A 14801-nucleotide genomic window follows, 5' to 3' on the forward strand; every position below is an offset into this window, starting at 1 on the left:
CCCCATGACCCATTATCCAGTGCGACCTGCACCCTATTACTACCCTACCCCAACGGTATGGACTTATTAGACAGCAGACTTGCATTTGAATGTGACTGACACCACACTACAGAGACCAGACAGATGACTGTTCTTTTACTGGTACTTGACTACTACTTGTTGTTGGTGTAGTTCAAGATGTCGGGAGACATCTCTTAAAACAGGGGAGAGTGTAGGGGTTTAGAAACAATCGCCATTACTGTATGTTATTCGATTAGGCTACCAAGGCAGTAGAGGGCGCTATGCGCCTGTGAATGGAACAGAGGAAGACAATGTTGGCCCAGCTCACGCATGCGCAGTCAGTTATAAATGCCGCTGTGTGAAGCTGATTAACATGTTTGTCTCGTGTCGTCTCTTCCTCGTTGTTCACAGGTATTCAAAATAATAAATTTTAGACATCCTCATGATGTTACAGTAATCGGGGACTTGTGGGGCGATGCTACATATAAAACTGCAGTTTTGTGGCTTTGATGAAGGGTTGGATGTCGATTGGTAGTTCACAGCACGACACACACGAGCGGGCAGACGTACATACACATGTGCGAATATGGAGGATATATACTATGGATAGATGTTGAATGTATAGACCTACACATTGATGTTATATTGATATCAGGAGCCTGTATTATTGGAAGGTGAACCGAATTGTATTCTGATATTGAGATTGTCGAATTGATGTTTTGATGAGTAAATGAGTCAGTCATAAATGCCGTTGTGTGAAGCTGATTAACACGGTTGTCTCGTGTCGTCTTTCCTCGTCGTTCACAGTGCTACCTGCCTGTGACGCGTTTGGACCGACTCAGGTATCCCCTAGTCCTGAGGCCGGTTACACAAACGAGGAAAATATTAGCAAATTGATGGATTGATTGATCATTTTAAAGCTATTCAGAGTTCAGTTTTATTTGCTATATTATTCTGACAATACAGAAAAGTGCTTTATCCACATGCTGATAAAAAATGTCGTTTTGTTTATTAATTTGTCAATATTACGAATACAGTACGTATAATTATTGTTCACTTGTTTTATTTTGAAGGGAGTGGTAGTTGGTGTGCTGTTAATTTGAAAGTAGCGGAAGTTGTGTTCAATTTACGAGCTCATTTATAACAAGAACTCATTGGTAGCGTTGTGGCTAGCTTGGCAGTAGGTTGTTTTCCTTGATAGCCGCCCGGGGTTCCCACTCGTCACTGCTGAACTCCGTCACTGCAAAATCGATCACCGCAGCGCCAATTCAGACGAACAATAAGTTCCAGGTTTGTATTACTTGTGTCGCGACGCAACGCGACATAACTTATCATCAGACACCTTACCAAAACGTTATGTTTTGTGTCTCTGTCAGCCATGTTACTCTATATCAATCAACGATGCAGCTAGTAACCGTGTTTATTTTTAGCAGCTCTTTTTGCAATGCCACGAAACACAACAATAAACTCTACTTAATGTTTTTGTACCCCGTTATGTTAGGTTTTTGACAATTTGGGCTTGTAATACAAATGCTAACACGCTGCTGTCAGAAATGTGTTGGTGCTAAATTTAGCGGTGTTTGGGTTGACTGCAAGCTAGCGCTCGAGCTGATGCGACGTCAGTTAGGAGCTAGCATGGATTGATCGTGTCGTTACTATGCTATTATATCATAAACATCGTAGAAGCACTTATCAATAAACAACTCCACTGTCGTTTGTGAAAATGTCACACACGCGCTGCAGTGTAACGCGTTCCCCCGCCCCAAAAACATGATAACGTTCTCTGTTATTGGGATTGACTATACTGTACATTCTACATCCTAAGCATTCGATGGTCATGCTTCTCCAAAGCCGGTAGAATTTCGCCAATATAACTATTGCTCTCCGAAACTCTTTCCTTTAATGTATGCTGTGTATAGGAGTCTGTGAAACGGGCTAAAACAATTACATTGTTTTAAAACTCTAGAACAATAATTTCCCAAGATTCTACAAAGTAAATACTGCAAATTTACACTCGCTGCACAGAACAGTTATGGAGAGGCAGTGTTGGTACACAACAGCTCTTTTTTATACTTAAATTGATTCTTTCAAAATATCGCACATATCTTCTATTGTATCAACAAAGAACTCCAAAATATAATGTGTGTCTGTCTGTCTATACACACACGCACACATATACATGTATGTCTACCCAGCATATATGTGTATTTGTTACTGTAAAATAACTACTACTGTAGTAGTTGAGACAAAATGTCAACATGACACTCATTAATGTGCTTCTGTTTTCAGATGGACCAACAGGACCAGTCCTATATGTTTGCCAGTCTCACGCGGCCACATTCTGAACAACTGCTGCAAGGCCTCCAGCTCTTGCGGCAGGATCACGAACTATGTGACATTGTGCTTCGGGTGGGTGACTCTAAGGTCCATGCCCACAAAGTAGTACTGGCCAGCATCAGTCCTTACTTCAAGGCTATGTTCACGGGTAACCTGTCAGAAAAGGAGACCGCTGAGGTTGACTTCCAATGTATTGATGAGACTGCCTTGCAGGTATGATAGTAGCCAGTTAAAATCAAATAAATTATGTGCGTTTTCTACCATTTTGTTCCCCTTATCTCTCTCTTTTTCCTTTCGTGTAGGCCATCGTAGAGTATGCTTACACTGGCACAGTGTTCATCTCCCAGGAAACGGTGGAATCTTTGCTCCCGGCTGCCAACTTACTCCAGGTCAAGCTAGTACTAAAGGAGTGTTGCTCCTTCCTGGAGAGCCAGCTGGATGCTGGGAACTGTATCGGCATCTCTCGCTTTGCAGAGACCTATGGCTGTCATGATCTGTGCCTGGCTGCAACAAAGTTCATCTGTGAAAATTTTGAGGAAGTATGTCAGACTGAAGAGTTTTTTGAACTGACGAGGGCAGAATTGGACGAAATTGTGTCCAACGACTGCCTTAAGGTGGTAACGGAAGAGACTGTATTTTACGCCTTGGAGTCGTGGATTAAATATGATGTAACGGAACGACAGCAACATTTGGCTCAGCTGCTGCACTGCGTACGCCTTCCACTTCTCAGCGTGAAATTTCTCACTCGTTTATATGAAGCCAACCATCTCATACGAGATGACCACGCTTGCAAGCATTTGCTTAATGAGGCCCTCAAATATCATTTTATGCCTGAGCATAGACTCTCCTATCAGACAGTGTTATCTGCAAGACCAAGGTGTGCCCCAAAGGTGCTTCTGGCAGTAGGAGGCAAGGCTGGACTATTCGCCACATTAGAAAGGTAATAATGGAATATCAAAAACTATTTTTCTTCACTGTTTTATGTTAGCATTTTAGCTAACAGAGGTCATTTTCTCTTGCAGCATGGAGATGTATTTCCCTCAGACCGATTCCTGGATAGGACTAGCGCCTCTCAGTGTTCCCAGATATGAGTTTGGAGTGGCAGTGCTTGACCACAAGGTGTACGTGGTCGGAGGCATCGCCACATACATGAGACAGGGCATTAGTTATAGGAGGCACGAAAGCACAGTGGAGAGCTGGGACCCTGAAAGTAACACGTGGTCTTCGGTAGAGCATATGGCCGAGTGTCGCAGCACACTTGGCGTGGTGGTCCTGGCTGGAGAGCTGTATGCACTGGGGGGCTATGATGGCCAATATTACCTCCAATCAGGAGAAAAGTATGTCCCCAAACTGAAGGAGTGGCAGCCTGTGGCACCAATGACCAAGTCCCGCAGCTGCTTTGCCACTGCTGTACTGGATGGCATGGTTTATGCCATTGGAGGATATGGACCCGCTCATATGAACAGGTACTGTTCATTTAGTTTGACTTGGCACAGTAACTAAGTGGTTAGCATAGCAACCTTACTCTTCTGAGGTTGGGGACTCGAAGCTTCCGCTGCTTTTCTCCCATTGCTCCAAAGTCCTCTTTTTTCCCCCAAACATATAGATGCTATGTACATTCAATGCTCCAAAGTCCTCTTTTTTTCCCAAACGTATGGACGATATGTACATTAAAAAGAGTACGTATATTGAGGGAAACATGGTGTCTATCGGCACCAGGTAGGGCCTGTTCAAATCATAGTTTACCGGTGATGTGACATTATGATTGTCTATGAATGTTGTCGAGGTGATTATCTAAAAACATGAACACTGCCAGCGATTTATAGAGAGATAGTTTTGCATATTGATATTCGTCTTCTAATTTAAAGAAATAATCAACATGAGTAGTGTCTCCACCTAAATTAATATAATTAATTATTTGTAATAGCGGGCGGCGTGGTGGGACCGGCGGTTAGCACGTCAACCTCATAGTACAGAGGTCATGGGTTCAACCCTTGTTCCTCTGTGTGGAGTTTGCCTGTTCTCCCCATGCCTGCATGTGTTTTCTCCGGGTACTCTGGTTTCCTCCCACCTTCCAAAAACATGCATGGTAGGCTGATTGAACACTCGAAAGGTGTGAGTGTGAGCGCAAGTGGTTTTTCGTCTGTGTGCCCTACGATTGGCTGGCAACTGGTCCAGGGTGTCCCCCATCTAAACCCGATGATAGGCTCCAGCGACCCTAGTGAGGATTAAGCGGCTCGCAAAATGAATGAATGAATATTAATAAAAGGATACAATAATATTATAAATGTCTGTATCAAACTGGTGTCCCTCTGTATTAGTCAATAATGAAGAATTAGCATTTTTCTTTAAAATGTTCCTTTGCTATGGCTTAAAGGACAACCGACGTCACTTTGTTGTTTTTTAACTGACATCAGAAAAACGTTTCATAGCTTCTAAAATACCCAAAACACGCAGTATGATATTTTTAGTCAAAAGCAAAACCCCAATAAACATGACTTAGTGTCCAAAATCTGCAAAAAATTGAGCTGCGAATTGGGCATTTTCAGAAAGTCCCGCCCCCAGTTCGTGACGTCACGCCAAGAAGTCTTGCATTGCTTGTGAATCAAAACAATGGCTTCAGATTCGGCGAATATGCTTTCTTGTTCCACATCCAATTATGAATATGATTCAAATAGTTCTGAAGAGGAAAGCATACATGCTTGCATTCGATTAAATAATTTATTCCATGCCATTTTGAGGCAACATTTGGGCAACCATAGATCATCAGAAAAGAGGCCTGTGTAAGCTCTCAGTCGTACAGGAGTGGTCCATCGATGAGAAGGTTTCTTCAGCCGTCTGTACTTTTTGAAGGTGTCGGACGTTTCGCCTCCTATCCAAGAGGCTTCGTTAGCGAACTAAAGTCTGACTGGTCGTATCGGCCCTATTTATATATCCCTAATGTCCAGACATGGCGGCGCCGGACACAGCTATGATAGGTCCCTACTCTCAGGTTGGGGGGAGCAGAGGACCACTCCCTTTGGCCCCACTGATTTTTCCTACATTCCTGACTAACGACTGGCCTATTTGCCCCACCCCCACCAGTATCACCTCATCAGCATTACGAATGTTGCCTAACCTGTGTTGCTTAAGCAGGCTATTGTATGAATGGTCCAAATTGAACCTCACCCCACCAGACCGGTTTAATGAAGGATTTAGTTGTTTCGTGAGAATTGCTTCTTTTACCCCCCTTTCAAACCATCTATGTTCTTTCGCTATGATTTTAACCTCATTGTTGTCAAATGAGTGGTTGCTAGCTTTTAGGTGCAAATGTACTGCCCATTGAGGCCCACTAGTATTATCCTTGCGATGTTGATAAAGTCTTTTTTTTTGAGAATTTGTTGAGTCTCCCCAATGTACTGCTCTTTACAATTTTCATTCTTACAATGTATTGAATACACATTACTTTGTTTTTCATTTGGTAGCCTATCTTTTGGATGCACTAATTTTTGCCTTAACGTGTTTATTGGTTTGAAATAAGTAGGAATTTTGTGTTGCCAAAGGACTCTTTGTAATTTTTCAGAAACTCCTTACAACCTCACATTGCAGGAATCTGGACATTAGGGATATATAAATAGGGCCGATACGACCAGTCAGACTTTAGTTCGCTGACGAAGCCTCTTGGATAGGAGGCGAAACGTCCGACACCTTCAAAAAGTACAGATGACGGCTGAAGAAACCTTCTCATCATCAGAAAAGAGGCACAAAATGGTGACCTCCAGTGCCCACCTCTGCTTCCACAGGCTGATAAATTCCTTATATGGAGCTTGGACTCCCTCTTCTGGCGGCTTTTGGGTGCAACACGGTTCTCAGACCAAACATGTACAGCAAAATACATTGACGTGATGGAAGGACGCTACAATGCATCTTTTTTACGGTCAGGGGGCGGACCTTTCATGACGTCACATACGGACTCGTCACCAACTCAAAAACAAGACTTCCTGAATATTCAGAGCGAGTCTTAAAACGTAAAATATAGCTATATGCGGTGGAATCTTATTAAAATACGCTCAGTAGAAGTCATTTGAAGCCATTTTACAAATTATGAACACAACTTGCCTGGAGACGTCGGTTGTCTTTTAAACATTTGTTCTTTACAATCTCGGCTCTTATTATCCAAAGAAGGTCAAGTACAATAAGATAAGATGAGATTTGACTGCATGATTCTGATGTCCGTGAATAGTGGCGTCCACCTTAATAAGACCTCATGTCCCAATTAATTGCCGGATGCGCTACTTGGCCACTTGAATAAATGAAATCAATGGCTCAGCTCATATAGTCTCCACTTGGTTGAGTAATTACTTCTGTAAATTCAAAGTGTTTCCCTCCCCTTGGACATTTTAATGACAATCTGGATGCGCACCAAAGCCAATGGATGAATACAGATCTGTCATGAAATTCAAGTTGCTTTTTGAAGCCAGGAAGTCACACTGATAAACATTATTTCTTAGAAGAGTTTGGTAGTTTCTTTTAATGTATAAGTCAAAGCTCGGGATTTCACGTGTTGCCGAGAAAATGCCCAGGCGCTTGTTTATGAGTGAAATGGAGACTGAAGTTTCATAGAGTGCCGTTGCCGGGGCTCTGTGGTAAGCACAATCTCTCTTGCTCGTTTCCTTGACTCCCTTCTGGACTTTGTGTTTGGACAGAGTTTCTCTGGGGACTGAAGCTTTTTTTCCGCTCTTTCTCCCAATGCATTTTGTTCCCTTGCCCCATGTAAAAAAATACCAGATTGCCAACGTTCCACCGTGTCTTTTGGGGATTAATTTTATCGAGTTGTACAAGAACATTTTTATGTTGGGTGGAATGTCCGGGTGTTATGCTAGTACTGGTTAAACAAAAGCACACAGAGTACTGCTTGCTGCCAAGGGGCAACAGAAATTCCTGGTTGTGGTACATTACTCCTTCCTATCTTAACAGTCATTGACGAGTAAATGCCAACTACATCTTTTCTTCATCCTTCACACAGTGTGGAGCGGTACGACCCTAGCAAAGATGCCTGGGAAATGGTAGCCCCCATGGCAGACAAGAGGATCAATTTCGGTGTTGGCGTCATGCTTGGCTTCATATTTGTGGTGGGGGGACACAATGGAGTTTCTCACCTCTCCAGCATCGAGAGGTATGATCCACACCAGAACCAATGGACAGCCTGTCGACCAATGAATGATCCACGCACTGGTGAGTGAAATCATCCAGCAGGTGTATGTGTGCAGAACAGAATTCATGCTTTTCTTTGAATAGTGTTTATATTTTTCAATTAATGTTACACTAGTCCCCGTAGGATCTCTTGACAATATGATTAAACCAAGGCATTTAGGATTATAACCTCATCTTTTTGTTGAGCAAGTTTTGAGACTTGCTAAAGATGTCCCGCAGTTATTTCAATTCACTTTTATCTGCAGATAACATTCATTGAATTGTACCCACCGCTATCCCTGTGTCTTGCAGGTGTGGGTTCTGCCATAGTGGATAATTATCTCTATGTTGTCGGGGGTCACTCTGGATCATCTTACCTGAACACTGTCCAACGCTATGATCCCATTTCGGACAGCTGGTTGGACTCCAGTGGCATGATTTATTGCCGCTGTAACTTTGGTCTGACTTCCCTTTGACCTATGGCCCAGCCAGCGAGCACCTAATGAGTCAACTTGAACACAAAGATGCCACCCCCGAAGTCCCCCCAAAAAAACAAACAAACCCATCAAAAAAAAACATTGAATCTTTTTCCGTCCCCACATCTTTTTCATTGTCCTGGTGCATAGGATTGCGTAACACCAGCATGAGCAGCAATGGAGAAGAAGCCTTCCTGCTGGCTGGGTGGATGGACAGATTGATGTTATTGGCTAGCTTTCTAGCTAATTAGTGGGCCATTTTTTGGGGTTTATCTGCAGAGAAGATGGAGCGCTGCCCTCTTGTGCTGTTGCTATGGCCATGAGGACAGATCTACTCTGTCTGCTGGATCACACTGAAGACGAGGAGCCATTTCTCAGAGGCATATGGGGAAAATTTGTCATGTTTTGTTTCAAAATTCCTGTACTTCAACAAACCTCCCCCATCCTTAGCCACTGATTTCAATTCAGTTCAATCTTTTTCCAATTTCCCCTGCTGCAACAAGGATCATGTGTTCAACTGCTGCAGAACAGTAGTTTTGTGTAGTCATGAATGTTTGTTGGCTATGTAGATGTGTGTGTGTGTGTGTGTGTGTGTGTGTGTGTGTGTGTGTGTGTGTGTGTGTGTGTGTGTGTGTGTGTGTGTGTGTGTGTGTGTGTGTGTGTGTGTGTGTGTGTGTGTGTGTGTGTGTGTGTGTGTGTGTGTGTGTGTCCGTGTGTATGCTTTAGGGGTATCTGCATGTCGGATAGGATTGTTTTTGGTTTAGCGTCTGCACGCAGAACTAATGCTCGTGCTTGCTGACACGAGGTTCTGCACCAGAATATGTGCTTCACAAAAATAGGAATTGAACTTTCTATTTTCTCAACAAGGGCTGTGTTTCTCTCACGTGTAAATAGTCTAAATTAAATATATAGAAACGAATACAACTTTAGTGCATCGCCTGTAAATGTTTTGTCACACTGGGTCACGTGTGTGTACCTCTCTGTAAAGGCACGTCGTGCTCTTGCTTCTCTTCCTTTTGTTGAACCTGACCCTCTGTGCATCCTTTGGTCTTGTCTGCAATGCCAACTGGTGCTATATTTAGGATTCAATGCAGGTCTGTGTTTGCCTCACACAACTGGGTCAATCTCTGTCTGCTCCTTATAACGGTCTTAGGTTTTCATCTTTTGAAGCACATGCACCCACCAAAACAAAGATCACTGAAAGAGAATCACTCCAATTCCCACTGTGTTTTTTTACTCTCTCAGACCGCGGTCAGTCCAAATAAGACTGTCACATTGTCGTACTTGCAGGTTAAATTGCGTTCCCCATTCAAACAACACTTTGGGCACAGATCCTGCAACACTCCAAAGCATCTTTGCTGCCCGAAGTTGTAGCTATCATGTGTCATGTGCCACAAATTCCCCCAAACTTTATTTATTTTTCTTGATTTTGGAATTACGTTCTGTCGTGCTGTCAAACAACTGTGTGAAGGTGTCTTCACCCATCGTCCGGCCCAGCAAATAAATGGAAGTGTTGTTTATATTTAGACGAACTTTTAACTTTTTTTTTTTACAAGGTCAGAGTTGCACTTATCTCCCCACTCACCCAGCCCCCAAACCATAAACAACAACTTTATTTCATATTGTAAGATGTGCATTTTGGAAAATTGCATTTACAGCGTGCAATGAGGGGGGGAAATGTTCTATCATTCTTGTTATTGCTGTTAAGGAGCATGTCTTGTGGCTGTTAACAGCAGATCAAATGCCACTGAAAGATGTAAGCCTCATTTTGTTGTGCACGATTGCTCATTCCATTCATGTGAGCCTTTAGGGTACATGTCGATTCAAACAAGCTGTTTCAGGTACAGTATTCAAGAATAGCAACTTTTTTTTCGTTTGTTCTTTTTGGAGTGTGTTACGTTTAAGAAGCAGAGATGCACTCTTTCACATTGCCCTTGATGTGGTAAATTACTGTAAATCATTTTCATACCTATTATCGTGTGACTTGAATTAGGTCCACTGCTAATTTCATAAAGATTGATGTAAAAGCTTTTCTTTGAATTTTCAAACAGGTTTGTTTTAGAAAGAGAGAAATCGATACTTGATTCATTTATATTTTTGTTCATGCCCTGTAACCTTGTTTTGTAATTTTTTTTTTCATGTGAACTTCCTTCCGAAACAGTCAGCACAAATTACGCAGGCGTAATTATGAGCTGCCACCATAATGTATGTTAAACGTGTTTTTTTTTTTTTAAATAAATGTACGCAAACTGTTTGGAATGAGGCTGAGAGTAAATCTGCAAACGTGAATCTGCAAAAAGTAAAAGGATGTTCAACCTGAGTTTGTACAAGTGTGGCCTAACTAATGTCATTGTCACGTCTCTCACCAAAGTGCTTGTTCAAAGAAATCCGATGGACGACCACTCATATGCTTGTGTGAGAAAGGAAATTCCTTAGAAACCGGTGTCAATGTTAGCCAAATGACCACCCTGCTTCATTTTGTCAATGTCCCATCGTGCGACTGGAGGTGATGATGTTGAACTTCAACACTCCTTTGGATTGTTACTGGAAATGCAAGCTATTCATAGCAACAGTAGCCTTCCACTTTTGGTTGAAATCCATTTTGCGTACATTGTAGTCAGTCTGTGAGGTGCAGTTGTACCCAGTTTTAAAATAAATGCCTGCTTTAATAGGTACAGTCTGCTTTTCTCATAAGTGTGTAGAATACAGAAATCAACAAATAGTGTCACTTTTTTAAAAATGAATTTCACATTTGGCAAACTCCAGCTAAAAAACAGTTCTTAGACTCCATATCACTGGCGTCGGACAGAAACATGAGATGTCAGGTTTGAGTAAATTCCTTTTTTCGTTGTTTGTCAATTGGCATGCGTCATATTGGATGACGTCATATCAATTTAGTTTGCATCCTTAAAGCCTACAGTGTAGCAATAATTATTTTATTACTGTGTGTGTGAGTAATGAAATTATTTCAAAAAGCAATTTGGGATGGCTGCTGTTGCTAATTTCAACACTTGGACAGGATTGATCGATTCGCGTGGTGCAGCATAGCCTCTGGCCGAACAGGTTCAGACGTCAATCCGCATATTTGTTGAATAGATGTCGCCCTCTACTGTGTACCTTGCAGGATTGCCACATATTAAGTTAACCTTTCTTCTTTTCCTTCGGCTTTTCCCTTGAAGGGGTCGCCACAGCAAATCAGTGTCCTCCATCTTTAGAGGTTTGATCCGCATGTTTGTTTTGGCCAAGCTTTTACGTCGGATGCCCTTCCTGACACAACCCTCTGGATTTTTCCGGGCTTGGGACCGGCACAAGAAGACTTATGTCCCTTTGTGGCTACAGAACAAGCAACTCGCTCAGTAAAAGGCTCCCAAACACAAAATGGTAATCGGCACAGCAACATTCAAAAAAGCAATATCCCGGAACAAAATCAACACTGGCGGAAACTAAAGCACCCCAGCTATCCAACCACACAAACTCGGATACAGATCTGATGTTTTATTTTGAAATGATGGGCCTCTGAAAAGTGACATATGACCTTTTTCTTGACTCCAATGCATGTGAACATGTCGGTATTGTTCGTCAATGTTAAAAAGTCAATGTTAAAAAGTAATGTTAAAAAAGTTCTAGATCGGAAAATATTCAACATCCCTGGACCAAATCAACACTGGGGGAAACTAGAGCACCCCAGCTATTTGTTATTGTAGCGCTTTCCCGATCATACATTACAATGTAACCTTGGATTTGTTTTTACACCTTAACCAGCAACAATAACCACTGTCCAATACCCCACGAATGTTCGATGGACTGCCAAGAGAGAAGAGACATTGAAAATGTTAAATCCAGATTTTAAAAAGACGTTTTTATCCGTCTCCACGACCACTGTATTACTTTTGACAGATGATATACACACAAGGTAGAGGGATAACTCGAGTTCTTGCCTTGGGAGTTTTTGAAAATGACGAAAACCAACCACGTGTTCACATGCAGGTCTAATCGAGTGATAACAAAGACTTTTCCATTTGGAAGTTTTTAAGAATTGACGAAAGATACCCACATGTTCACATGCAAGGTGGCCCACGCCGCTCGCTGTAGACTACCGTATTGCACAGTGTTGTCAACCGAAGTGGTGGCTCACGTGACTTCGATTTTGCGAGTGGAGGCTGGCTTGACCGCAGTCAAGAATTGGACAACAGCTGATTGAATAGGGTCACTATGAGGAATGTCACGATGTCTTTGTGTTTAATGACATTGTTCGGAATCTGAACGAATATATCTGAAATATTTGTGAGGGTGAAGAATTCCTAATCAGAATCAGAATCAAAATCAGAAAGCGAGCAGCAATTTGAAAGGAGGCGGGGGTAGGGGGTGTGAAAAGATAAAAAACAAAAAAAGCATAATTGAAATGTCAGAGGACTGAGATGTTTACTGGAACTGTGCAAAGTGTTTCATTAAGAACTGTACATAGTGCAAGTATATAAAAAAATGATATATGTAACTGTATTGAGTCAACATACGGTGGCTGTGCTATTTACAGTACAAGAGTCCAGGTTTTCCCCCAATGCATGATAAGAATGCCTTTGAATCTGCAGAATCATGAAACACTGGACATGATGTTATTCTGTCCGTCTGTCTGCACATGAGATTTAGCCTTGTTGTTGAGAGTGGTGTGGGAGCTGTGCCTCGGGGATGGAAAGGTTATGAATTTGGGACACATCATCAGGGGAGCGCCAAAGAATCATTGGGTGTTTCGGCCTTTCATCACTAGACACCCTCATCGATGGTGGCCAGCGACAGGTTGATCACGCCCAAACTTGTGTCCCATGCCCAATCAGATGTTCAGAAGCTGGTGGGGGGGGGGGGGGGGGGGGTCTTAGGTTGCTGACCTATGAGCCCAACAAGGGTCCTTCCTCTTCATCCAGATCCAGTGGCTGCTTCTTTATGTCGCTTCGGAGAGTGATCTAACTGTGTGCCGCAGAGCCTGTCCATGGATGCCCAGGTCTTTTAGCAGTTTGATGGTGGAGGAAGCCACAAACCCTCTACATCCAACTTCAATGGGATAGACCTTGGCTTTCCATCCTCGCTGTTGCGCATCCACTGCGAGTTCTGCATAGCGCATCTTCTTACGCTCATAGGCCTCTTCAACTGAGTTTTCCCACGGAACTGTATGTTCTGTGATGTAGACAGCCTTGAGTGAAGGGGACCAGAGCACCAAGTCTGATCTTAGGGTGGTGGCTGCAATCTCCACTGGGAAAACCAATTGCTGGCCAATGTCAACCCGCATCTTCCAATCCGGGGCCCTGGCCAGCTGTCCAACCTCTAGTTTTGCAGGAGGATGTTTGGGCTTTTTCTCTCCCTCTCGGATAAAAGTCAACGGTGCTGTGCTGGAAGTGGTGGCTCTCATGGGCAAGGAGTTGATGGTATTCCTATTGCTCTCAAGGACAACTGCCAAACTCTTCAGGACCTGGTTGTGCCTCCAGGTGTAGCGGCCTTGTGTGAGGCTGGTCTTACAACCGGTCAGGATGTGTTTGAGAGTTCCTGTTGGACAGAGGTCACAGGTTGGATTTTCGCCATACCATTGGTGGAGATTTTTTGGAGATCGGAGCACATCATTGATAGCTCTGATGATGAAGCTGATGTTGCTTGCCTCCATTTCCCAGACATCCCTCCAGCTGAGGTTTCGCTTCTCCAGGCCTTCCCACCTCATCCATTGTCCCTGCTTGGCAAGAGAGGTAGTCTTCGCAGTTCTTTCAGCTTCCTCTTGAGGCGCAGCTCTCCCATCACCATTTTCCTTCTTTCCGATGTTGAGGCCTTACGGCAAGATGGTTTGTTTGTAAGGCCAAAGCCCCCTCTTCCTAGCTGGACGTGTCCCACGATGTCGCTGTGCCTTAGGGCTGCTGTGGCCTGCTCCACCACGGTGGATGGCGTCCATTTCCGTCCAGTTGATAAGGGGGGTGCAGCTTGACTTATCTTCCGGTCCCTGGAGTCTGTAAGGGTAATCTGAAGTCTCACTTTAGAGCACTTGTACTCTTCGGTGAGGCTTGTGATTGGAAGCTCGAGGACCCCTTTGCCATAGAGGCTGATGTTTGACAGACAGCGTGGAACACCAAGCCATCTTTTCACATATCTGGTGATGGTTCGCTCCATCTTCTCCACCGTTGAGAGCGGGACCTCGTAGACTGTGAGTGGCCACATTACCCGAGGGAGAAGTCCAAACTGGAGACACCAGAGCTTGAGCTTCCCTGGCAGTGGAGTCTTGTTGATGTTTCCCAGACTTTTGGACTTTTTGGATAGGTGGGAGGGGGATCCCATTCCTGGTTCGCTCACCCCCCACCACCCACATTGAGGCCCTGATGATGACCTCCATGGCCATTGTGAAGGCCAGGGGTGAAATCGTACAACCTGCCATGATGCCGACTTCTACACGCTGCCATGATGTTATGAAGTCAGGTATTGTGAAGCACAGTTGCAGGTCTTCGAAGTAGGCTTTTACCAAGGTCGTAATCGGTAATGGAATCTGGAAGAAGTTGAAGGATTCCCAAAGAAGGTTATGGGGAACACATACACACACGCCCGAAGAATGTCTTCTGTTAGCAATTCCTTTTGTAAAATGAAGGCCTTTCAAAGGTTTGGAGTACGTACTACTTTATACAAACTACAAAGTTCCAAAGTTACAGTAAATTGTAAAAAATGTGTGATAAAAATAACTCAATGTCATTACTCCTTATCATGTTGTCGAGGACTTTGGAAATGTAGCACATAACAGCAGAAAAACTTAACCTGTTACTGCAAAGTGACCTTGACAGTTTTGAAACTTGT

The 14801-nt window shown here is 43.3% G+C and overlaps 1 protein-coding gene across 1 annotated transcript; it reads left to right on the forward strand.

The window, feature by feature from the left end:
- Positions 1 to 1157: 1157 nt before the first annotated feature.
- Positions 1158 to 10658, forward strand: klhl28 (kelch like family member 28). The gene is made up of 6 exons (XM_089005001.1): positions 1158 to 1290; positions 2290 to 2550; positions 2640 to 3277; positions 3360 to 3803; positions 7343 to 7551; positions 7822 to 10658. The coding sequence occupies exons 2-6, from the start codon at positions 2290 to 2292 to the stop codon at positions 7983 to 7985; spliced, it is 1716 nt and encodes a 571-aa protein (XP_088861127.1). The 5' UTR covers positions 1158 to 1290; the 3' UTR covers positions 7986 to 10658.
- Positions 10659 to 14801: the final 4143 nt, after the last annotated feature.

This window comes from Hippocampus bargibanti, linkage group LG09 (assembly GCF_051943395.1).
Source record: "Hippocampus bargibanti isolate YZ-2025 linkage group LG09, ASM5194339v1, whole genome shotgun sequence".
NCBI lineage: Eukaryota > Metazoa > Chordata > Actinopteri > Syngnathiformes > Syngnathidae > Hippocampus > Hippocampus bargibanti.

Coding starts and splice junctions, on each gene's coding strand:
- klhl28 (XM_089005001.1), top strand. CDS start 2,290: ATGGACCAACAGGACCAGTCCTATATGTTTGCCAGTCTCACGCGGCCA. Junction 3,804..7,342: donor GGACCCGCTCATATGAACAG/GTACTGTTCATT, acceptor TCCTTCACACAG/TGTGGAGCGGTACGACCCTA. Junction 7,552..7,821: donor AATGAATGATCCACGCACTG/GTGAGTGAAATC, acceptor TGTGTCTTGCAG/GTGTGGGTTCTGCCATAGTG.